The 24,962-nt window shown below is 40.7% G+C and overlaps 1 protein-coding gene across 33 annotated transcripts in view; it reads right to left on the reverse strand.

Annotated features, from left to right (window-relative positions):
* rims2a (regulating synaptic membrane exocytosis 2a) overlaps window positions 1-24,962 on the reverse strand; it is a 268,366-nt gene that overhangs the window by 30,920 nt on the left and 212,484 nt on the right. For 31 of the 33 annotated variants that reach the window (XM_072692323.1, XM_072692313.1, XM_072692325.1 and 28 more), the window contains one exon: window positions 12,918-13,162. In XM_072692323.1, the coding sequence (XP_072548424.1) occupies window positions 12,918-13,162 (245 nt within the window). The remainder of the gene's footprint in view (window positions 1-12,917; window positions 13,163-24,962) is intronic. The other 2 variants (XM_072692302.1, XM_072692331.1) reach the window with 1 other exon arrangement.

Raw genomic sequence — 24,962 nt, forward strand, 5'->3', positions numbered from 1 at the left:
TGTTGGATGCGCTGTATTTTTGTCAGCATACGAACTGTGTAGTTTGGATTGGTAAGCATTTTTTTCAATCAGATTAACAATAAAATATGTATCCACTACATACACTAACAAATTACACTTCTGTGTTCAATCAAGCATCGTTTTGTGCAGTTCAGCTTGTATCGGCAGCTGCTTATTATTATGTGTTTGAATCAGATTAAGGAAAAGAATTGACAGATGTGTGACCTTTCCTTATTTAAACTGTTTCTGACACTACAAAGTGAGTGACACTACAAATCAGTGAGGTGTCTCGTTATTAGTAGAGAAAGGCAGTAGCACTGGTGGGCCTACGGTGAGGGGTATTAATAATGAACAAACAGGGCTAATTAATATTAGCCACTGATGAATTCAGCTGTAAAGAAATCATGATTGGTCTAAATTGTTATGATGAATTAAACAGGACATGCTAATATTTGAATAGTTTTATATTGGTGAAATATATTATTAATTTATATTTAAAAGTAAAAAATCTATTAATTCAGTTCATATTAATACACTTTTGGTTTATTAATTAAGTGTTTTCCCACATTGTTATACAGTATTGCTTAAATATTGAGCACTATGACTTGAGATTACCATCATAGTGAAAGTACTCGTGTCACGGCAACCCTACACCATTACTTGTGCATACCTGGGCTTGAGGTCCTCTAAAAGCAAGGGCTATTGTGCTTTACAATATCTATATGTACTAAAAAAGAGCTGTGCATGAAGTAATGAAGAGGCTGCACTATTGTTTGCCTCTGTGTTTCAATAGTATGTTTTTTTCTGCTGATACAGATTTTACAGGGATTAGGGTCCCCATGGAGGATGATGTGCAATTTCTTGATATTTCAGACTGCAGAAGTCTGTTAGGGACAATCGAATGTTATAAATCAGCACACTGGTTTTAGCTTGCTCATGAATAATATGGACAGGATGGAGCCCTATGAAACTCTATCCCGCAGGCTGTGTCATCAAAGATTAATTACAGCTATCTGCAGGAACTATGGCGCTTTCTGTACTACAGCACGCCAAGCCTGAGTTAGCGCGGCCAGACACTCGGGCAGACAAACGTCTTTGCTAACATAAACGAGATATTAACCTATGATATGGTGGTTAATGAATGCTGAAGCCATCCCAGCAAGGAGAAGAGAGAGAGAGATAACGAAATATCAGGAGGGACAGAGACAGGGAGACTCAGAGAGACTTTCTTTTGACTGTTTGTACTTTACTGGTATCAGCAAGCTCCAAAGACTTTAATTTAATTAAAATTTTAATTATCTTTAGGATCTAAACAACTGATCTGTCCATGCTCCGCCCACAAATGGAGAATTACAGAACTTCCAAATTTCCATTTAATTTAATAAAAACTCTTAAAGTTACTTGTAGTTGGACCAATTGCTGACAAAAATGCGCAAATGCACACACACAGCCCTGTAGAGAAGTACTGCCAATAGCAAAGGACTCTCTAGAGCAGATAAACATGAACCTATTGGAGCCATGTCCAGTCGCGGGCTAGAAGAGTATAAAGCTGATACTTTTGGAATGAGTTGGGGCGTAGGGGGATGAGGTGGGGTGGTGGTCCTCCAAAATCCTGACCTCACTAACACTCTTGTCGCTGAATGCAATCAAATCCTCACAGAGTAAGGCTCTATCTCAGTGAATCTAACAGCACTGACTTTCTTGGGATGTAGATGCCTCCTCCTCTTTCTTTATCTCTCTCTCTTCTCCTTGCTGGGATGGCTTCAGCATTCATTAACCGCCGTATCATAGGTTAATCTCTCGTTTATGTTAGCAAAGATGTTCGTCTGCCCGATCAACAAAAGCAGGATCAACTCTTTTTTTTATAATGCCCTTGATTTTGGAAGAAAAACAATGAATGAGCGGATGTCCCAATACTTTTGTCCAAAAAACAGCACCACTCCCGAACAGCACCATTCCTTTGGTGAAGCACTGTGCTGCTAAATGTTAAGTGATACTAGACGAAATGCTGCAGTTCCTTCCTAAAAGACACTGAACCTGAGAAGCACTTCAAAACCACAGGTACCTCTGGGACGTAACCAAAGATAGGTTATGTGCAAAGGAACGAAGAGCTAAAGGTGTCGGAACGGGGTGCAGGACCCGAATAACTCTGGAGGAGGACAGTGTAATGCTAGTTTTATATTTTTGGGTAGTGCTTTCTCACACCGGAGATGTTGGTATCATTTAAATAGATTTACTAAAAGCTACTGTAAGTCTATAAGCACTATAATGTATAAGGGTAATAAAATCCCCAGTGGGCCACAATGCTATGCTGATATTACAAACACAGCTTTTCAGACCAGCTCACAGCTAAGATTACGACATGTCAATGACACGATACGTCAAAGTTCTGTTCTATGTCTATCTGGTACATGGCCAAAACAGTTCATTCATTTAAGTGCATTTAAGATGGCCACAGACGATGTCATGCTCTGATAAACAGGCTGGGATAAAACAGGCCCACCGTAGCTGCTGGTTTACTGATGTGCCAGAACTACTAAATGAACCAGGTTACTAACAAAGGAAAACACTCCTAAGACCATTCACTCGACTTTGTGCTCTCAGATATGAAGCTTTATTCTCTAAACATGTGTGATCTGAGCCTCAGTTAGCTGAAACACGGTCTGTGCTGTGGTGTTTGGCATGCTAGCTAGCTGTCCTAGCTAACTTCTCCAAGCCTAGCTGGCCGGCTTTGAGTCCAAACATGACATGATCGAGCACATGTTGCCTTTCTGCCACTCCAAGGATCACAGCAGGATCATCAGCTTACGCTACCCCCTCGCCCTGGTAATACCATATACCACGTAATAGTTTAAGATGGTATAAAAAAGTGGATACCACCCAACCCTACCATAAACGTTGCAAATATTCAATAGCATACACTATATGTGCAAATGTTTGTGGACACCCCTTGTAATAAATGCATTTAGCTATAGGCACAATGCCTGCTGCGTGGGCTAGAAGGGCATTGAGCTGTGGAGCAGTGGAAGAATCTTCTCTGAAATGATGGATGGTGCTCCATCCAATACATTTGGGATGAATTTGGGATGAGGTGGGGGGTGACCATTCAACATCCTGACCTCACTAATGCTCTTGTCGCTGAATAACAATCAAATGCTCACAGCAATGCTCCAAAATCTACTACACAACCTTCTCTGGACAACAAAAGCAGGATAAGCTTTTTTATATCCCTGATTTCAGAAGAGAACAAGCAGGTGTCCCAATACTTTTGCCCATACAGTGTACTTGCATGTAGTTAAGACCTTAAAGGCTTTTGCTTTTGATCTACAAACGTATGTTTGTTAGAACCCCCCCCAACCCCCCATATCCACCCCCATATAACACACCATCCATTTACTTGTGGAGCTCTTCAACTAAAATATTTAACCAGAAAAGCAGCAGCAAACTGTAAAAATGTGAAAATGTCGCTCCACCATTTCAGACGGGAAAACGGCAGTACCCACTACCCTGCCGTCAGATCGATTTGTCTACGAGGAACAGAGAGAGAGAGAGAGCGCACAAGTCTGTGGAAACAGAGAAAAAAAGAGAGCGAGACAGACAGAAAGGCGATGCACGTGACAGGTGCTCATGCTGCGGTAGTGGACGCAGTCCCAGAGGAGAGGGCAAAAAGAGTGCTGCTGTTTCAGACGGCATTTAGATAAAGCCTTCTGCGCATTAAGGCACAGGACCTAGAGACCATGTAGACAGAGCGGCTCACAAAGCCTGAAATAACCCGCTTTTTGAAAAACGCCACCCTTTGAATACATGCCTCCACCAGGCAGCTGCCAGGCCTTCTGGGTAAAGAGCAATGAACTAGGGCAGCAAGCTGAAACAGACCATGCACTCCATATACAGCCTGCGTCAAATATTAAAACAGCCTAGGACTCATATTCTGCACGTGTGTGTACAGAAGTGTGCTGTAGAGAGCCTGACATGGGCGGCCCAGATTTATTCTCCTTTATCGCAGACGCCGTGTGGGGCGTATCTGTGCAGAGCACTGCTGAATAATATAATACAACCTAGACTTTCTTTATCTTGCATCAACCTCCTCCTCCTAAACGAGTCTCTGAGCTTCGCCCTTTTCTTACTCCTTCTCTTCATAGCCTTCAATCACATCCAACAAAATCAACCTTTAAAATAATATAAGTACTATTGTTTTCACCGTTAGAAACGACAACAAAATGATGCTTTAATGCACTAAATGGACAAAAGTATTGGGACACCTACTCATTAACTGCTTCTTCTGAAATCAATGATGCTAAAAAAAAGAGTTCACCCTATTTTTGTTGGAGTAACTGTCTCTACTGTCCAGGGAGGAAGACTTTCTACTTGATTTTGGAGCGTTGCTGTGAAGATTTGATTGCATTCAGCGACAACAGTGTTACTGAGGTTGTTGGATATTGGGTGATCGCCATCCTACCTCATCCCCAACTCTCCGACTCATCCCAAAAGTATTAGATGAAGCACCAACTATCATTCCAGAGAACAGTTCCAGCCCCACTGCTCCACAGCTCAATGCTGGGAGGCTTCATAAACCTTTAGCCCAAGCCTAGATACCTGGCATTAGGCACGGTGCCAATAGGTCTATATATGTTTATCTGCTAAAGAAGTCCTTTTTTATTGGCAGTACTACTCTACAGGGACTAGACAAGCTGTTAGTGTGTGTGCATTTGCACATCTGTGTCAGCAATGGGTGCAGCTTAATTAACGTAACTGAATGCATTTATTAGATGGGGTGTCCACAAACATTTCGAGATATAGTGTATGTTGTGTACTCATTCTACCCCAGAAGAGTCACATAAACAGTACACAGAATATTTACAATTTAGAGGCTGCTGGAAAACATTCAAACGAATGTGGACTAACTACAGACCAGCGCAGTTGGCTAAAAATCCACCTTCCCCACTGCTACAATATGCTCAGGTCCCTGCATGCTGAGTTCAGCCCAACAGAAGAACTTCTTAAATGATTTGCATCAAATCGCTGAAAGTAAACACATCCTGAACGACAAACATTTTAGATATATTACCAGCCAAAGGTTTTTGAGCACGTTTTTTTCAGTTGTCCTTTTCTTATTCTTCCATCTCAGCAATGACTCTCTTACTGCTACTCCACCTGTCCGACCTGGAGCTCCAAGGTCGCATTCCCGGCTCCGGCGCACCAGCCTGCAGATGCCAGTGACGGCCTGCACCACAACAAAGCAATGTGGGGGAGAGCGCCATCTACCCACCCTGCGCTCTCTCTGAGCCTTGGCTGACGATTTGCTTAGACAGTTTAAATAGCCTGACACATTTTCTGATAGAACCTTTGTGGGAGCATGAGTATCTCCCGTCTCCCGGAGCAGGACAGTTGTGATGAGGAACTGTTGTTTACCGGAATTAAACGGAAATGATGTTGACGTGTTGATGTGTTTTTTACATAGGAGAGTAAAATCGGATCTGATCTGCTCACACTGAGGACGCATTTTAATGAAAAGTGTAAACAGAATCCGGTAGATCCAGATACATTTACACTTCAGCAGACCCTCTTATCCAGAGCGACTTACAAAAGTGCTTGACTGTTTTTTGAGGAAATACCCTTAGCTAGTTTGTATAGACTAGGATCCAAAAGATCCCTCTAAGCTTAGATACTACTAAATACAAAAGTCAGTATGGAGTCTATAATACTTGACACTACACTTCGCCCAAGTACTCTTTGAAGAGGAGGGCGTTTGAAGATGGGGACGACTCTGCTGTTTGGACACTCAGGGGAAGTTCGTTCCACCACTTTGGTACCAGGACAGAAAAAAATCCAGTAGTCTGGATGCTTGCTTTCCCGTGGATCTTAAGGGATGCGGGTCAAGCCGAGCCATACTTGAAGCTCGAATGGCTCTTAAAACAGATTGGCTTTTGATCACTGCCATCAAATACGGACCGGCTGGTCCAACTTTAAGATCCATCCCTTAAGATCCACGGTAAAGCATGCATCCAGACTACTGGATTTTTTTTTTCTGTCCTGGTAGAACGGACTTCCCCTGAGTGTCGCTCCCCGTCTTCAAACGCAGACTGAAGACGATACTATCCAGCTCTAAAACACGGTAACGGCAGGTGCAAACAGGCCCGAAGTTTGTAAATCTCAGAAACTTTTGAGCGCTGGTGTGGTCTCTGACACAATATCGAGTCGGTTAGATGAAGCACTCGGAATGACAGATCACAGTGTCAATCAAAAACCAAATCACGTTCCAATAATAAACCCAAGACTTGGCACTTGCCTGCGTGTCCTCCATCTGGAAGACTGTCCACTCACACCCCACCAGTCCCTCCTGGCTGTCTCAGATCTTTCAATCCAGACTCCAGAGACTGTGTTTGCAGACATGACAGAGTGATAGAGCTCACAGCGATTCGCACAAATTATTAAAGCCCTCCGTCGGATCAGCCGGCCATGTGCACCGGCCATCACGAGCTGCCTGACAGGCTTTTTTCCCTTTTTTCTTCAACACGTGGGCATTACCACTGGCTCTATATGTGCTGCAACCCAGAGCGGGCGGACTGGCTGCGATTATGGGACACCTGAAGACGCACAAACGTGGAAGAGCACAAAAATGCAACAGCCACAGCAACAGAACTGAAGAGGGTATTTAAACATGAATAAGCGGATGTGGGTGCTTTCAGGTTTCCACACAGGTTCAGACAAAGTGGAGCAACAATGTGTACAGAACTGCTGTTACCATTCAATGGATCTGCATCAAATAAACATCTCTCTCTTTCGTTCTCTCTGACTAGGTCTCTCTCTCTCTCTTTCTTTCTCTGTCTTCCTCTGTCTTAGGCCAATGAACACTGAATGTTCTGAACTGAACGTTTTGATGAGATCCCTGAAGACTAAACACATAGTGAGAAATTACCAGAGATGACGCATCGCGCAGGCATAAGTGCTTTTTACAAACATGATGAAAAGAGCCCATTTAGCCAAGCACAATGATCGACTGCAGGTAGAAGACACAAAAACATAAAAAGATTAAGTGAATCCAACCACAATCGCATTTCTAGCGTTTCAGCAAATGACGACACTGTCTGCTTCCATTTCTCAAGAAGACCATCAACAGTTAAGAGCTTTAGCTCATATTTCTTGATACTTCATAAAAATGATGAAGTGGCATCTACTATCAAAAAACATTTGTGATGACCCAGGAATCTCTGCGTCCCTCACCAGCTTCCCTAGCTTCTCTCTTTGTATTATAGATGATCGGATATGCTGTGAAAAATGAATAACTGTGTGGTTCTCCACATCGTCATTCAACTTCTGCACATGCCTAAATAATTCAAATACTAAATAAACCAGTAAATGACCTAAATGCTGCAACAGTGTCCTAAAGGTAGTGTCAGTTTTAGTGAGAGACGACCTTTCTAAATGTAGGGCCCAAAACTGGTGAAACCACAAAATCATGATAACTGATAAAATCAGCTTAATTAGTTTTATACAGTCAATAATAAACAATAAAAACAGACTACTACTAATACTTTTCTGCCATTTTATACTTCAGCTTTCTTCTGAATGGGTTTAGTAATTGCGATCGTTAAAAACAAAGCAACCTAAATATAATGACAGCCACTTAATAATAAGCCTATGCAATACATATGAATAAACAGCATAAACATAATGATAATGAATGCATTCATCCTAAACAGTTGCCGTAGTAAACAATCATGGCCTAAAGGTTGGAGAAAAGGGTTTGGGACTGAAAGGTTGCTTTTTCAAGCCCTTGTCCCAGGCTTCTTAGCTGAGGTGGCCGTGAGCAAGGTACCCCCAATTGCCAAATAGCCCCTAACTATTCCCTTAACTACCGATTAGGCACCAATTGTGGGCGCTACTGCAGCTCACCACTATGAGTATGTGTTCTCAGTGATGTAATCACTAGTGTGTGTGTCTTTACTCTGACAGATGGGTCCCTTACTATAAACTAAACTATATATTGTATAATCGTTTAGTTTACCAGATTTTGTGTAGTCCCACAGGGTTCTATTTTAGGGCTTCCCGAATTGATTTTCGAATTGAAAGCATTAAAGAGGTTAAACTTTGTCATACTGATGTGCAATGGCTGTAAAGTATCTTAATCTTAACTGCATGAACAAATGTAGGCTACAGAGATTCTTTAAATGGTCAGATTGTCACAGCAGTGCGTAGGCTACCCAACAAACATCCTAGGGTTTAATTCTTGCTTTGCGTTTACTAGGAATAAACAGTCTGTTGTGAAAATGACTTACTTTTGAAAAGGTCAAATATTGGATGTCAAATAGTCTCTATGGGACTGTGGGAGGGAGCAGGCTAAAATGCTTAGGTTGTGGGCGAGAGCAGGACAAATAATGCTGATGGTCTGCGGGAGCAGGATGAATTCTTGCAGGATCAGGACTAAATAATTGTTTCCACAAAAAACTCTGGCTGGAGTTTACTCCAAGCGAATGCAGGTGTGGTCAGCAGCATGTGTGAATGCCCAAATAAGCACAGCTCCTCATTACAAGACACGCCACATATTCAATATGTGCCTTTTGTACTGTTAAAGTGTGTTTAGTCCACCAAATGACCATAACAGTCATAAACTATGAGTCTATTGGCAATTCCTTTGGCATTCTTTTTTGTGTTTGCCAAGAACAGTAAAAGACTTAACATGTTATCTAAAAGAGTGCTCAATATATGGAAAAAGTATTGCAATCAATCCAATTATTGCAATCAATCCACATTTTAGGTGTGAAAACAAACCTGCAATAACAAGCTCCTCCCCAAAAGCAATACAAATGCCTGCAGTTGAACTGAAGCTTTATTGACCAGTTTGACCATGAATAGTCAAAAGTGACTGCCCATTCTCAATTTGAATGGTTACTTACAAGTCTATATCATACGCAAAATCCTTTATCTCCACTTTTACAGGAGAAGGAAAAAGAGGGATACAAGTTTTTTACAAACAGGTGAGATATAACATTTGCACCACTTGTCTAAAATAGAGTAGACTCCTCTTGTGCTGCTTCAACAGATCTGATCATTAGATCTATTTCTGAAGACCTTAGCAGCAGTATTATTATATAGCAGCAATATAGCAATATTTATTATTATTACTGAATACCAGTTATTTTTTAGCCTCGGATACTGAACTAGATTTTTTGTTTTCCATGAAGGTCATACCAGTGCAGGAGTTGCTGCACAGTAGAACAGTGCCCCACCACTCTGCTAAGTCTTCCCGGAGGTCTTTTGCAGTTTAACAGGGGTTTTGATTTGCTTCAGTTTGACCTCCAGCATTCCTGTTATCTACTAACTGAGGACACGGCTACCTGACAATGCTTTTCCATCTTCATACAGCCTACACCTGCTTTGTGAGCATCAGCGACAAAAACAGTACATTAATCTCAGTGCCCTAATATTGAGTAGATTCCTCTTGTGCTGCTACAACAGATCTGACCACTGAGCACCATGCAGTGGGGACATCTATGGATTGCATCAATGAGCCTAGGGTAGCAAAGATCCTGGTCCACCAGTTGTCCTTTCTTGGAGCACTTTTGCTCACAAGAACTGCCTGATGTTTTAGCGATGCTCTGACCGGGCTCAGATCCTTATTCTTGCCCATTTCTTCTGCCTTAAACACCTCCATCACCTTCAAGAACTGACCGTTTACTTGCTGCCTAACACAGTATATCCGACCCATTGCCACTGTAGATGATGATCAAGTCAAGTCAAGTGGCTTTCACTGTCATTTCAGCTCTGTACAAGTACACAGTGAAATGAAATGATGCTTTTATCATAGTTTAATCAATGTTTTGCACTTCAGCTGTACTAATGTTATGGCTGATCAGTGTATATAGTAAATAGATGGAACTTCCTGACATATTTAGATGTTTTGCTGGTGTCTGTCAGTTACCTTTTTATTTCTTCATTTTATTTTTATTTTTAGTATGTATTAAAAACATGCTCACAGTACATTTGCTTGTATTATAACAGGTTAACCTCAGGCTAAAGGTTTTATTTATTTATTTATTTTGATGGTGTTCTTAATAAGTGTAGTGTAAATAGTGTTAAACACTAGGATCATTTAAATCCTCAACTATGACTAAACCCTATGTTTCAGTGAAATGTGTTCATGAAACTTACTATTATCTGAAATATGTTTGTTTGCTGCTACTAATACATTTGTGTATCATCCACATCAGCAAAAATAATAAACAGCCCTATTAAATACACCTCCACATCTCCATGTACAGTATGACTCTACTGAGCTAACTGCAATATACAAGCCAAGCTGCAACTGTTAAGGACACTGTGCTCATATATGCAAGCAAGCGTAACTAAATGAGGAGGAGTGAATAAAGCATGCTGGTGTTACCATGTGCTTCTGAGCACAGCCAACACCTGCAGACCTGTGAATACGAACTCGTCAAGGCATTGTGACAGCAACACCCACCACCTTCACCTAAACTGCCATCATTAATAAAGCATGCAGAGAGCAAGGGCCAGGGCAGGAGCTATGGTAACAATAAACAGACCATGGTCATTACAGAGTCGCCCATACTCCACAGCCTCTGAATATAAAACGAACACTCAGCTATGAAAAAGATTCAGAGGAGGAAAAGCAGCGTCCACCTCACTTGGTTCGGAAGAGAAACAATACAGTAGGGAAATGGGTGACGCATATCAGCAGCTGTCCACGCAGGAGAGCGAGAAGGACAGAGAAGGAGGAAGGGGAGAGATGAGGGAAGAGGGAGAAGGATAAACACTCATTTATCTAGAAGAAAGAAAAGTGAAGTGAGCATTCCCAGCATTTCTGCTTCTCCATCCTGTAGCAAATCAGTCCGGGGTGGGTGACACAATAATAATAATATATCACGATACTTTCAAAATGATAAAATATCACGAGTCTTTGCTTTTCTATTATATGCAATACATATCGAAATATTTATTATTATTAAAATTGGGTTATTTTTTAGCTTCTGACACTGAATTTTGTAGTATGGGTGCAAGAAAGGTTTTTTTCCACAAAGGTCATACTAGTGCAGGAGTTGCTGCACAGTAGAACAGTGCACCACCACTCCAGAGACTGCTACATCTTCCTGAAGCTCTTTTTAATATGCCTATCCAGCAATCCTAGGAGCAGCCTGTCCAGACCTCAACTTGACCTCCTGTTAACTACTAACTGAGGACACGGCTACCTGACAACGCTTGGCCATCTTCATACAGCCTTCACCTGCATTGTGAGCATTGGCTATTTTACTACTCAGCAGCAAAAACAGAACTCTAATCTTACCCAACCCTTTAAAGCCTTTAAAGTGTATTTGATAAATATTCCATCTACATCAGTGTGATATAATCTTAAATAAGTTAATATGATACAAATATAGAACATATTAAATACATAAGATTTAATTACATAAATCAGACAACAAAATCAGATCTATGTTTTTCTGCTCCCTGCTGAATTATGTGTGCACTGCATGCACCAGATTTCTATATTTTCAACTACTTGAGTGAAATGGTAATAGCTACTCAGAGCAGAAGCAGTAAACCAATTTCCTGTTCTAAGTTTTAGCTTCCTTTAAAAAAAACTGCAAGACATTAATTTAGAAAATCAAATATGATACAAAAAGTAACGCATGCAAAAGTATTTTTTATAATAAATAATGAATAAATAATGATTTAGAATGTCAAATAAACATTTCAGTTTTTAAGAATTCAACATTTCTGCCAATTATCTGATGGTTCAGACGTTAAACCCCCTATGCTCTGTGACTTTTAGCTCACTTTAAAGATGCAAAGTGGTGCAAACTGGCTCATAACAGTTGAAAAAAGTGCTAGGAACCACTGGTGTCTCAGAAGAGTTTAAGAAGTTAAAATACTAGAAAGAAGGTTTCAACTTTATAATTTTTATAACTTGATAACTTGATTTATGAAGTAAGATCAGTTCATCTTCTGCTCACATAACTGTTCACAGTAACAGAAATTCTAACCAGCAGCGCCCAAGCTTTTGCAATCGGTTGTTCATCAATTTGCAATGGCTCTTCACTCTATTCTGGAATGTCCCTTCAGTCTTTATAGGAACCATATCTGATATCCGAAGTGAGTCTAAAACACTTCAATAGTTTTATATAAAATGTTATGCATTTTTATTTCTATAAGGCGAATAAATAATGCTGATGTTACAATCCCTTGGCTTTGCAGCCACCAGAATACAGTAGCGGCTTCATTTAAAGTGGAAACATAAGCTGGTGAATAAGAAGCCAACTTTAGCTTAATTTGTCCCTTGCACTTGTGTTAACAAGCGTGAGACACTGCAGGGAACTGACAAATATTACAGGCCATTCACGCTATCCTTACCAGCTGCTCCTCTTCTTGTTGTGCTGCATTTTCATATTAATTTAAAGCATGATGGAAACATCCCTGACTCAGCCAATCAGTTAAACGGGCTAACTGTTTAAAAACACTGCATGCTTTCTGCACTGATTTTTGGTGTACCAGCTTTAACAGTTATGATAGAACTCATATCTGAGGAGAAAAATTTGACATTTCTTATTTTAAGAAATCACCTGGTGTGTCAGTGTTCGACCCAACTACTGATGAAATCCACCACATGCTCATAAAAGCTTATTGTAGCGCAGTGTATCGTGATATATCATTGAATCGCCCACAGCCAGTTTCAACCCTGTAGTCAGAAGCTGTAAAAGGCAGTGAAAGTGAGACCTGTTGAACAGAAACAGTTCCGGCATGTCTCAGCACAGGTTTATAAAAGGGAAGGAAGAAACAAAACAAAATAAGGGACAAGGAGAGATGGGAAAATGATGAAACCACACATACACACACACACACACAGACAGACACAGACAGAAAGACAGACAGACAGACATGGTCACAGCTCATCGTCTTACCTGTCTGGCTGAGCTGTGAGGCGCTGCGGCTCTTGCGGGACATGCCCACCACTGCAGCCATCTTGGCCCCGATGCTGGAGCGCCTCTTCTTGTTGTCGGTGCCCACCAGGCCCACGGCTGTGTCTGATTGGCTGCCGTCCGTCTTCTCCAGGCTGCACATGTCTCCGCCGATGCTGGTGCTTTTGGTCATGTTGCTGCCGCCTGCCACGCCCATTTGCCTGTTTTTCATTTTGGATGTAAAGTCGCTGTCAGTGGTCCGCCATCAATGAATGGAAGGAGCACATGGAAGGGAAAGAGATAGGGACAGGGGGATAGGTGGAGGAAAAACAGGGGGGGAAAAAGGACAGAGGTGAACAAGGGACTCCAAAGGAGTTTAGGATTAGGTGGAAGGACATAGGCTTACAGGCTGTTAAAGGGCCATAGGTTTTCTTATATTCCTTCATAACAGAGGTGCCGGATCCTGGACATGGTCATTTACCACCCTGTTCAGTTTTGCTCTAACACACCAGGTCATCCAGGTAATGAAGGTCTTCAGGGGCACCTGAATACTAGAGCCAGAACTCCATAGAGATCGTAAGGAAACCCCTTGCTCCACACTATTAAAGACTACTGAACCATACTCCTGAAGACCTTCATCTTCTACAAGGTTTAGGTTCAACCATAACTTCACAAACCTACCTCTAAATGCTCAAATGTTCTTGATCTCTTTGACTAGGTGGACCAGGTGGGTCAGATTAGGGTTAAAATTTAACTCTGCAGGGTATGTAGATCAGATTGGGCACCCCTATATTAGAGGAAATCTTTAAAAAGGAGGTTCTTCTGCTTGGTTTAGAGGTTAGAGAGCTGCGGTTGTTTCTGAGACTATCTCAGTATGAGAACTTGCCAGATTCCCTCAGAAACAAATCAAGTTCAAAGCATCAACCACAAGCCCCAGCAAGGAGTGCAAGCTCAGAACTGGCATTTAAAAGGGAAGACTTCCCAGGGAATATTGCCAAAAGTGGTAGTAATGGTAGTAATATAATAAAAGAAGGCTCAACTTTGAGGTCAATTTATTTATCAGACCTACAGTACCAGCCAAAGGTTTGGACACACCTTAAATTCATTATTTAAAAGGTTTTTCATTGTAGATTATCATCTACATCTACATTATCATTAGCATCCCAGACAATAGTCCACCTAAATGCTTCACAGAGTATTTTGGTTTGTTTAAACTCTAAGGTTACTACATGATTCATTTTGTGTTTATTCATTATCTGGATGACTTTAGTATCCATTTACAATGTAGAAAACCCCCCAAAAACATTGAATAAGAAGGTGTGTCCAAACTTTTGACTGGTACTCTGAGCTCTGCCTGGGCTTCTTTTAACCAAAGACTATACTTGCTAGGTTAGCCTTTTCTTCACTTGGCTAAGTTTTCTCAGTTCCCTTCAGGCTTGTAGGAGGGACAAGCAACATGTGTACTGTGATTGGGTAGAGCTTTACCCAAGATTATGACTGCCCAGCTCACACTGAAAGGGGAGACATTCTGGAAAACTATGTAAAGCTATTCATATAGCCTTCAATGTTCACAGTGTGTACACAAGAGGGACATTAACCTAATTAGTTATTTCCCTAAGGTTTTCTTTAGCGATGATCTACAGTAGTGGTTCTCAAATCAGTCCTTAGGGTCCTTCTTTTTGCCCACTATACCAAAGTAAGCCATTATAAATTGTAGCTGTTAAAACGTCTCAAAAAGGAAACTAAGCCACTGGTCACTCAGCAAGCAAGGCCGGTTGATTCTCTAGTGGACAGATGGCACAGATGGTACTGTGGCATTGTTGGAATCTGAAATGGAGTCCCAAAGATGGATTGCAACCCTCTTAGCTCAAGTTCACTTATTTATTTATTTATTTATTAAAAAAAGAAAATTGGATTTCCTTTCCTGCTAATCACAGTGGCCCGTTTTCACTACCGTCTCTCTCTTCAAGTAATAATTTAAAGAAAAGCAAGACCTTGAGAGCTATTTCATTTAAGACATGATTTAGCAGAACCAAGGAAACGTGACTGAACTAAGACTTGGGACTGGCTTTGACACAAATGACCTCCTTTACAGAGGCTTCTAATGAGCTCCTAATGAGTATAAATGTGTCTAAACAATCTCCCTGAAGACATTTAATGCAGAACATGATTCCTTCTCACACAATCCCTTTTGTGAGGGCAATTAAAACAAATCTAAAGACACAAGTGACTTCCGATCAAAACACTCTGACATCGCATTTCTTCAGATGGAGCAATTACGCCTTTGAAAGTACAGCCAAAAACATTAATGTGACCTAAATGCTGCAACCTAGTCAAATAAACTGGAGCTAAACTACTTTGTAACTGTTTTTGTAAACGACTCCATCTTCCACTCTAATAACTCAATATGAATGGGCTGGCCAAGCTGCAGTAGGCTTTCTTAATGTAGGAATGGGTGGCCAAGGTATATTTGTTTACATATAGCTGTTTCTATCTTTAACAGAATAAACAAGAGTTGGGTGCACAAGTTTAATTTATTATTTTATGAGATTTTCTGAAACCAAAATAGGGTCAAAATTATAAATACAGGGTCAGAAATATGCATACAGCAGGCCTCATATTTGGTTAAATGTCCCTTAGCAAATTGCACCTTGAGCAGATGTTAAATGGTAGCTATCAACAAGCTTCTGGCAGAAATCGGATTGGATATTGGATATTTTTCTTGGCAGAATTCCCTTAGATTTGTTTAGTTTGTCTGGTTTGGTTTTCTGGCATGGAACGGATGTTTTAGGCATGGTTCACGCATATTTGATAGGATTGAGATCTGGACTTTGGGAAAGCCATTCCAGAAAAACCTGCATTATCAATTCCACAACTAACTCTGATGTTTGTTTGGGTCATTGTCCTGTTGCCCAGTTGTGTCCAAGGTTCAACTGTCTAGATGAGGTTATGCTGAAGAATTCTTATTATTTCAACCAATTTGCAATTTGTGCAGTGTACAAGTTCCACTGGCAGCTAAACAGCCTCCTCCACCATGCTTCACAGTTGGTACAGTGTTCTTGGGGTTGAATGCCTCAACTTTACTCCTCCAAACATACTTCTGGTTATGGTGGCCAAACAACTCAATCTTCTCATCTGTCCTCCAGAAAGCTGTTCTTTGACCATGCGGTCAGCTGCAAACCTTAGTTGAGCATGAGGGTGTCGATTTTGGAGCAGGGATGCCTTTAATGGACGGCAGCCTCTTAGTCCATGGTGATACAAAACTCACTTGACTTTAGACAGTGACACTAGTGTTACACCATTTTTCCAGTTCATGGCAGGTCTGGGCCTTGTTGGTTCCTGCATTGTTCCTGACCACTGGAACCAATTTCCTCTAGCTGAGCTTGACATTTTGGTACTTCTTCCAGACCATGGCAAAGTGGCTGCACATCCAAAAACTTGCCCAGATGTTAGAACTCATTATCTTGGAATACCTAGTTGTTTCGAAATGGCTAAACAACTGCATGCAAGTGTATGAAAAAAAAATGTACATTTTCAGATCTGCACTGAGCTCTTTCAGCTTTCCCATTGTACTGTGTGTTGGTTAATCTGGTTGGTGCTGTCAAACAGACCATTTTTGATGGTCATATGAGCAAATGTCCAGCACCTACTCACACTCATACTTAATAACCTGTTCCTACATTCGCTCTAGCTCTTCATTATCTATCTGTCCAGCACTGGCTCACTCTCATACTTCATAACCTGTTCCTACATTAGCTCTAGCTCTTCATTATCTCTCTGTCCAGCACCAGCTCACACTCATACTTCATAACCTGTTCCTACATTAGCTCTAGCTCTTCATTATCTCTCTGTCCAGCACCAGCTCACACTCATACTTCATAACCTGTTCCTACATTAGCTCTAGCCCTTCATTATCTGTCTGTCTAGTTCTTTGTGTATTTGTTTATTTGTTTGTGCTGTGCGGGTCGACCTAAAGCAGATGGGTTCCTCGGACTGAGTTTTGGTTTCTCCCAAGGTTTCTTCCTCTTAGTATAAGAGATTTTTTTCCTTGCCACTGTCGCTACCACCTCCATTGTGGTGCTTGCTCATAAAAGGCGTGGACCTGGATCTCTGTAAAGTGCTTTGTGACAACATTTGTTGTGAAAGACACTATATAAATAATTGTTGAATTAATTTTTTTGAATGGCACAGAGAATCTCCCAGCTGTAGACCATCATGATCACTAACAGGAAGTTAAGAGGCATTGATCTTGGCAAGTCAAAAGACATTTGGGAATGTTCAGCACCACTGAATTAACAATATAGGCGGGCGTATGTATATTTTTTGACACTGTTTAATGTTGACCCTGTGTATATTCCAGAAACCTCCAAATTCATGTTTTGTTTCTATTATTATGTTAAGAACTAAATTCTGCACCAGATACAAGAACTGTCCAAAGAAATCACTAAAAGCCCAATATTGGCATGACGTCCATGATGGTTATGAGTGTATGTAAACGTCATGACTGTGTTAGCAACATCATAATCTATGATTCATTCAAAAACAGGCTGTTTCTGCAGATACCATTTACATTTACATTTATGGCTTTTGGCAGACACTCTTATCCAGAGCGACTTACAAGGTTACCCGTATTACAGAGGCGGGCCAATGTAGTGTTAGGAGTCTTACCCAAGGACTCTTATTGGTGTAGCGCAGCATAGTCACCCAAACCGGGAATCGAACTATCTGTTGCGCCACACCAACCACCAACCATTTAACAAACCATTTAACAAATGCAAGGAAAATGTGAGCTTCTATGGTGTGGGCTCCCATGGCATGATCTTCTGGGTCTTCCTGAAGCCACTTCTTCAACATTAGTCTGGCCTACACCAAGACTCCTCTATCAATCCTCAAGTCCAATTAGTCAACATGATTCATGAGCAGTCCAGACCAAATTATTCTGATGACAGAGAAAGACAGTTTTAGCTGCTGATTAGTTATCTACTCAAGTCCTCTCACTCTCCAAGAGTATTTCATGGATGTTCAGATAGAGTGTCAGTCATATTTTTAGCCTTGCACTTCTGCTTCTACTGACATGGGCTGGAGGCGTCGGCTTTAGACACTGTGCTCGTTATCCAGGCCACTGTGGACTCCAGCAGAGCAGGTGAGCTGTTGCCAGCTTGTCTCCCTGTCACTCTCATTATTCTGAAAGGTAGGTCAATGCTTGGCTGGCAGCGACAGGGGAGCAGATAGAAATTACCCTGTCTTCATCTCCATAATGAGGAGGTCTTAGGGTGGCTTTTAGATACAGATACACACACACCTACTGCTGCTGGAGATGCAGAGCAGTGCGGAGTACTAGTGCAATCAGTCATTAAAGTCATTAAAGGTACTACAGGTACACAGGTAACCGTCCAGAGAGAAAGTTTTCATGTCTTTTGAGGGCCTAGTCTGCTCACCAGGAAGCCGTGACTTTCAGAAAAAGCTTTCTTTGTTAAAAGCCATTATAAACCAGGTCAGGTCTGTTTTTGCCAAAGATGAACAAAGACTCCCAAGGGTGGGCCCATCCTTCTCTGGCCAGAACCAGTTCTTGTCTACCCGAGTCTAATTTGAAGGTTACTTATATAATAATGCTAAAAAATAGCCACCTAACCAACTGTATAAACCATAATACAAAATTAGTACACATTTTATGTACCAACTGGATTGGATGGTGTGGTGTGGAGGGTAGACCTCACCCTCCCTGGCTGAGGGCAGAGACACACAACAATAAGAACTGGTAGAACTATGGTAGAAAACAAAAGCCTCACTAGACGCATTAAGTATGTGGCATTTCAATACACACTACATGAGAGCTGTGGTAAGGGCCCTGTGGAGGCCTGAAAATCTTTTCTCCTAAGGCTGTATAGAAACTGCAGGGAAGTAGAGCAGCTGAAGATCTCTAAGGAAATCAGAAACCTTGGAAGGAACCAAGACTCACAAGGGGAGACCCATTCCCCTCTGGTTGATACCACTCTAGGGCTAACCAAGCTTAAAAAATCCTCAATACAAGTTCTCTGTAGAGGTAACTGAATTGAAGTATGGCTCATCCTGTGCTGGGTACAAGACTTCACCCTACCTAGTTAAAGGCAGAGACCCTCAACAATAAGAACTAACTGTAGTGGAAAACCTGGCCTTAGCTAGACTCAGTATATGGCATTTTAAAACAAACTACAGGAGAACTGTGAGGAAGGACCTGTGGGAGATTAAGGCTGTATAGAAAATGTATAGAAGCTGGAAGGTAGAGCAGATGAACGTCTCCAGGGAAATGTACTTTGTATATAAAAAAATGTATGAAAAAAGACCATTATTAAAGAGGGAAATAGGAAAGTTCTCTAAAGATCAGTGACTTGAAACACATTTTATCCAAAACCAATTTCCCTCTCAGTGCTGGTCTGGAAAGCTCCAGCCAAGCTGAGAAAGTGCTGGAGAAATCTACTGTGCACACAGAGATCACACATGGCCCAGTGTGAATGCCAGGGCACCGAGATCTGGCATCTTCTGCAGAGCATCACAGAAGGCCTCTGACACCTCAACAGCGCCTGTGTACCGCAGGATTATTCTCTTTAATGCACCTCGCCGACTGCCGCTCAGACTTCAGAAGCATGGCCCACAAACACGCTGCACTTTTAATGAAGATGGCATTACTTAATGGCATGCTTGCTGAGAGCCTTTCAGTGCCTAGCAGAGCTTCCTTTCACGCAGGGATGAGGATAGAGGTCAAACAATTAAAAGCAAATGCATGTCTGTTGCTTTTGCTAATGTTCTTGTTTGCAGCAAGCCTCATGTCCTGATTATTACCCTCAACCACATGGAGTACCACATTAACCACTTGACAATACACCTGAGCAACCACCTGAGATACCATAGAAACCCCTGAAATACCATAGGAAGTGCCCAGCAACCACTATGCAAATACAACCACTTAGCAACATCTGAGCGACCATAGACCACCACCTGTGATACCACTGAAACTGCCGAGCAACAGTCTAACCACCATTAAGAAACTTGATTAAGAAACCACCTGGGATCCCATTGCAGCACTACACCAACCATCTTGGATATCATAGCAATTCCATGGCAATCACCTATGATACCACAGCAACTGCTAAATAAACCATCTAGCAACAGCCTAGCAACCATAACAAAACTCCATAGCAACCACCTATCAACTCGTTAGTAACAGTAGCAAGTAGCAACTACCTGGAATACCATAATCACTAGCTTGAACCCCATAGCATACATGTACCTACACCACAGCAAACACTGTACCAACCACTCTGTAACACCCTCCTAAACACCCTGCAACATCAAATTAATCGCCTACTAACACCATAGCATCCACCAAGCTACACCTTCCAGGCACTTTTCTAGTTGGTTCATGCTACCTTTATATCCCTGTTACACAATTTGGCAAATTAACTTAAAGAGCTGGCTATCAGCCAAGCCATCTGGTGTCTGATGTTTTGCACCTGAGCTAGGAGGTGAATGTGACTAATGGGAGTGTATATCCACCATGCAAACTGGTACGCCTACTGTTATATGTTCCTGCTCTATATTACAAATGGGCAATCTTTTATTGGCTTATGAGTAACAGAACAGCGAGAATCCCTGAACCAGCGACCAGGTCGCTCTGACTTTCCATTAGTTTCTACAGTAGCCTTTATGCTCCAGTGCAAAACGAAACAAGGAAACTTTAGACTCTTAGACATTTGATTACGTTTAGGGTAAGGGTCAAATTGTGTAAATGAGATTTTTGGCTGTACCATCAATTTAGGGTTTTAGGTACAATCAAGTGGGAAAAGCGTACACGAAAGAGGCTGCCAAGGGTGACCGAGGTTAAAAGCTAAAGGTATAAATAAGAGCTCCCTGACAAGTCACGCTCTCCATGAGGAGCAGATCCTAAAGAGCCAGAGCCTGTCCCTCCACTAATGGCGAAAGAGAAGCAGCCATCTACCTGACCCCTCATGCTCTTCCAGGAGGCTTTGGCACACACAAACACACACTCTGGTCCCCCCACTAAATGTACTTGGAACAGTGCAGCCTTTCTCTGGGGATACATCTCCTTCTTGGCCCCTGCTGAACAGCGTGTTCCACTCATGCAGATTGTGCTAAGTGCATTCTCATCTAGGCCAGGATGTTCCTCCTCCAGTTAAAACACAAACCATATAGCACTGTTTGTGGGTGTGCGCATAGGCTGAAGCGTGGTTAAGTCCATTTGTGAGTCTATGTGCAGCTGCGCTCAGGATAAAATTGGATTAGCGTAGCGCTGAAAGCTAAATGTGATTAGAAACCTTCTTTCATTGAAAATTCCTTGATTAGAAACCATAGGCATGATCCTGTTTGCCCAGAAATATCTGACGTTAAACTCTCCTAGTTAATTTTGCGGGGTTTGATACATAACATTAAAGCAGCCAGGATATATTTGTACAACCATGGACACATTGCTTCATCTACGCTCTTTAAAATAAAGATGATAAAAAGAGTAATAGAAGAACCATCTTGACTCATCATCTTCTCACAGTCCGAGAGTCCTTTAAGGGCTATCATGTCTCTTTTACTGATTCTGACTGGTCTCTGTCTGGAGAGTCTGCCATAAAGACCAGATTGGTGGAGTGCTGCAGTGATGGCTAACCTTCTGTAAGGTTTTCCTATCTGCATCAGGAGCTTTGGAGCCAGAGTGACCATCGGGTTCTTGGTCACCTTATTATCAAGGCCCTTCTCCCCCAATTACTTAGTTTGGTTGGGGGGGGGGGGTAGCAGGAGTCTAGCAGCTCTAGCAGGAGTCCTGGTTGTTCTAAACCTCTGTCATGTAAGAATTATGGACGCCATTGTGCTCTTGGAAACTTTTTGTGGGGCATCTGTGTTTCCACACAATCCTGTTTCTTCCTTCTCATGGCTTGTTTTTTTTCTCTGATATGCATTGTCAGCTGTTAGATCTTGTATGGACAGGTGTGTGTCTTTTCAAATCATGTCCAATCAACTAAATTTATCACAGGTAGCTGGGTGTAGAAACATCTCAAACATGATCAAGAGAAACCAGGCCCCCAGATATACAATTTCAAGTGTAATAACAAAGGGTTTGAATACTTATGTCCATATAAAATTTGTACTTTTTAATAAATTTCCAAAAAAATGTTTGCAATATATATATATATTTTTTTTCCACTTTAAATATTGACAATGTGTAAAGAATGACTGTCAGACTCACGTTAGGTCAAAAACATTATTTTAGTAATTTAATTTTATTGAATACTGGATTTCTGAGCCACTGCCATACTGAACTAAATACAACACAAGAAAACAAGGTTAGAAATATGGGACTTTACATGTAATGAATATAAAATATGGCAGTGTACCTTGTTGAATGAAAATATGACAACAAATGGATGTGTATATATATAAATAAATATATATATATATATATATATATTAATCAGAATAATATAATTGTATATATATATATATTAATCAGAATAATATAATTGTATGAAATATATTCATTCAATGTATTGTGTAACGACTCTACACTTATAGGGTTGAGGACCTCAGAATAATGTAAAGGTTTTGTTAAAGTTTTTCCTTGAACTGTATGATCAAGTCAAGATCTATTTTGGACACTTCGTTTTTAGTACACATGTGAGCACCTATTCTATATGTATACATATACATACTGTATTAGTGGACGGCACAGAGCATTTAACACCTGATCTTAATGGATATCATTAATCTGTGGGAAATGGACATATATGTAACAGAGGCACAATGAAGAACAGATGACCTGCTTTCTGTTGTTTGTTCCTTCTAACAATGTTGGTTGAAAGGGGCTGGAAATTAGTGTAATTTCTCCAAAGCCACGTGCAGCAGAAAACCTGTTTCCATGGAAACCATGCCCCAGACTACCCAAGCCACTTTCATTTGGCCAAGCATTTGGTGCCTGCATCCGATTAAAGCAAATATGCTCAAAAATATGGGGAGAAGGTGGGGTCCTGTCCTCCTTTATCCGTTTCTGAAATATCTAACACAGCTGCTGATTTTCTCTGCTAAAACTGCATGAAGTACAAATCAAATGAACCAAACCGTTAGGATATACTTATTTAATGTAAATTATTTTTAGATCATTATGTCATTATATGATATCTTATATCACTGAATCTCATATTCATCTCAAATTCATAATTGATTCACAGTGGGATATTCTACTGGGTTTTGTCCTGCAAGTTCCTGTCATAGCACTATTAGCATAAATGGACGGGGTGACTTGAGGCAAGGGGACAGATTTCTCCCAGTTTCTTGCACTCACCCTCCCTTCATCACATGATTAGGCAAGGCTGCCTGGTTTCCACGGAAACACCGAAGCAGAAAGGGAGTTTAGGGGACAAAATTACAAATTACCAAGATAACTAGGGTATAAAGACTGCTACTTTCTGAGTACATAATATATAATAATTAAAATATATATTTTTGTGCCAAATTTGTACATTATTTAATATATGATGAAATATTTCTACATTTTTATTTCTACATTTCTGACATTTTTGTCATCAACATACTACAGAACAGAGGTTCTCAAAACAGTCTCCAGAAACAGAGATCCAGGCCCAGCCCAAGTGAACAAGCTAATGGAAGGGCAAACTCCCTCAGGGAGAAAAAAAAACCTTGAGAGGAGACAAAATATAAAAGGGGATCCGATCCAACCCAAATCGCAACAATTAAGGATGGAGCAAAAACTGTGAACCATCTGAGAGGCCCTGAGGACTGAACCATTGCTTCAGAGCAGGAGTGAACAATTCTGGTCCTGGTGATCTATCATCCACCATCTTGGTAAATCATACTTGATGCAGGTAATAAAGGCCTTCAGGGGCATCTGAATCTTAGTTCGCTCTCCAGGACATAAATTGGACATCTTTGCTTTAAAGCAAGAGCTGAGTTTTTATTCTTCTGCCTAACACTGAACCTTCAGGAACCATGAGATGCCTGAACGTCATCAGAAAGCAGTGTAGAATCTATGGCTTACATGTTTAGAACTGTTTTACTTGATTTGTATTATTTAAGATATTTGATTCATTTATTTATCTGTTATCCTTCATCCAATTTTTATTCTTATTTCAGTTATCATTATTTTATCATTATTTCAGTCATTTAAATTAATTTAGCTTCATTTAAATTTCCTTTTATGATCTTATTCTTCTTTTGATTTACATGTTATCATTTGCTTGTTACTTGTTAAGCTCTTATTTTGACCTATTGTATTTTAAAGTTTTGTTCTTTAAAAGTTGCCATTTCCATTTTTTATATCATATCCTAATTCTGGTATTTATTTATATGATTGAGATTTTTACTCTATTATTTATATACTTCTTATATACTTCTTACACTTATACTTCTATTATCTTTATATTTTACTTTTAATGTTTCAATTTGTTTGTTTAACTTTTAGTTGATTAAATATTAAAGTATCTGTTTATTGTCAGTTCTCAGCTACACTGAAAATGAGGGTCACCCTCAATGTGAAAAACAATGTGAAAATAAAGAATGATTGATTAATTGATTGATAGTCCAAATCAATTAGCTATAATACAGCCATCAATACAAAAGTCTCACATCCATCCAAGGTGGACAATCATGACCCTCATCAGGTGAGCCAATTGAGTCAAGTTTAAAATGCTATTTTTTATGCTTAAAAAAAACTTTTCATTAAGTTATTTATGTTAACAATGATGTCACATCAGCCTCCCCCTACCTACAGATAAATGTCTCAGTCATAAGTCATAGTAATCAACCCTGCCCAGCCAGTGACCCTGTTTACTCTTGACTCTTCTGCCTTGATTAGCCTCATATGTACTCCGTACTGTATGTTAGTCATAAGATTATACAACAGGCACACTGAAAAATCGTCCAGCTGACACACACGTACTTTAAACATCACAGTCTGTAAATGAAGGGAGAATCGCCTGTGGTCCCTCCTGCCCTGCTAATGTAACAGCCACTATCATCACTTCCTGTTTTGAAGCAAATGTTTGATGGCTA

Source organism: Salminus brasiliensis, chromosome 1 (assembly GCF_030463535.1).
Source record: "Salminus brasiliensis chromosome 1, fSalBra1.hap2, whole genome shotgun sequence".
NCBI lineage: Eukaryota > Metazoa > Chordata > Actinopteri > Characiformes > Bryconidae > Salminus > Salminus brasiliensis.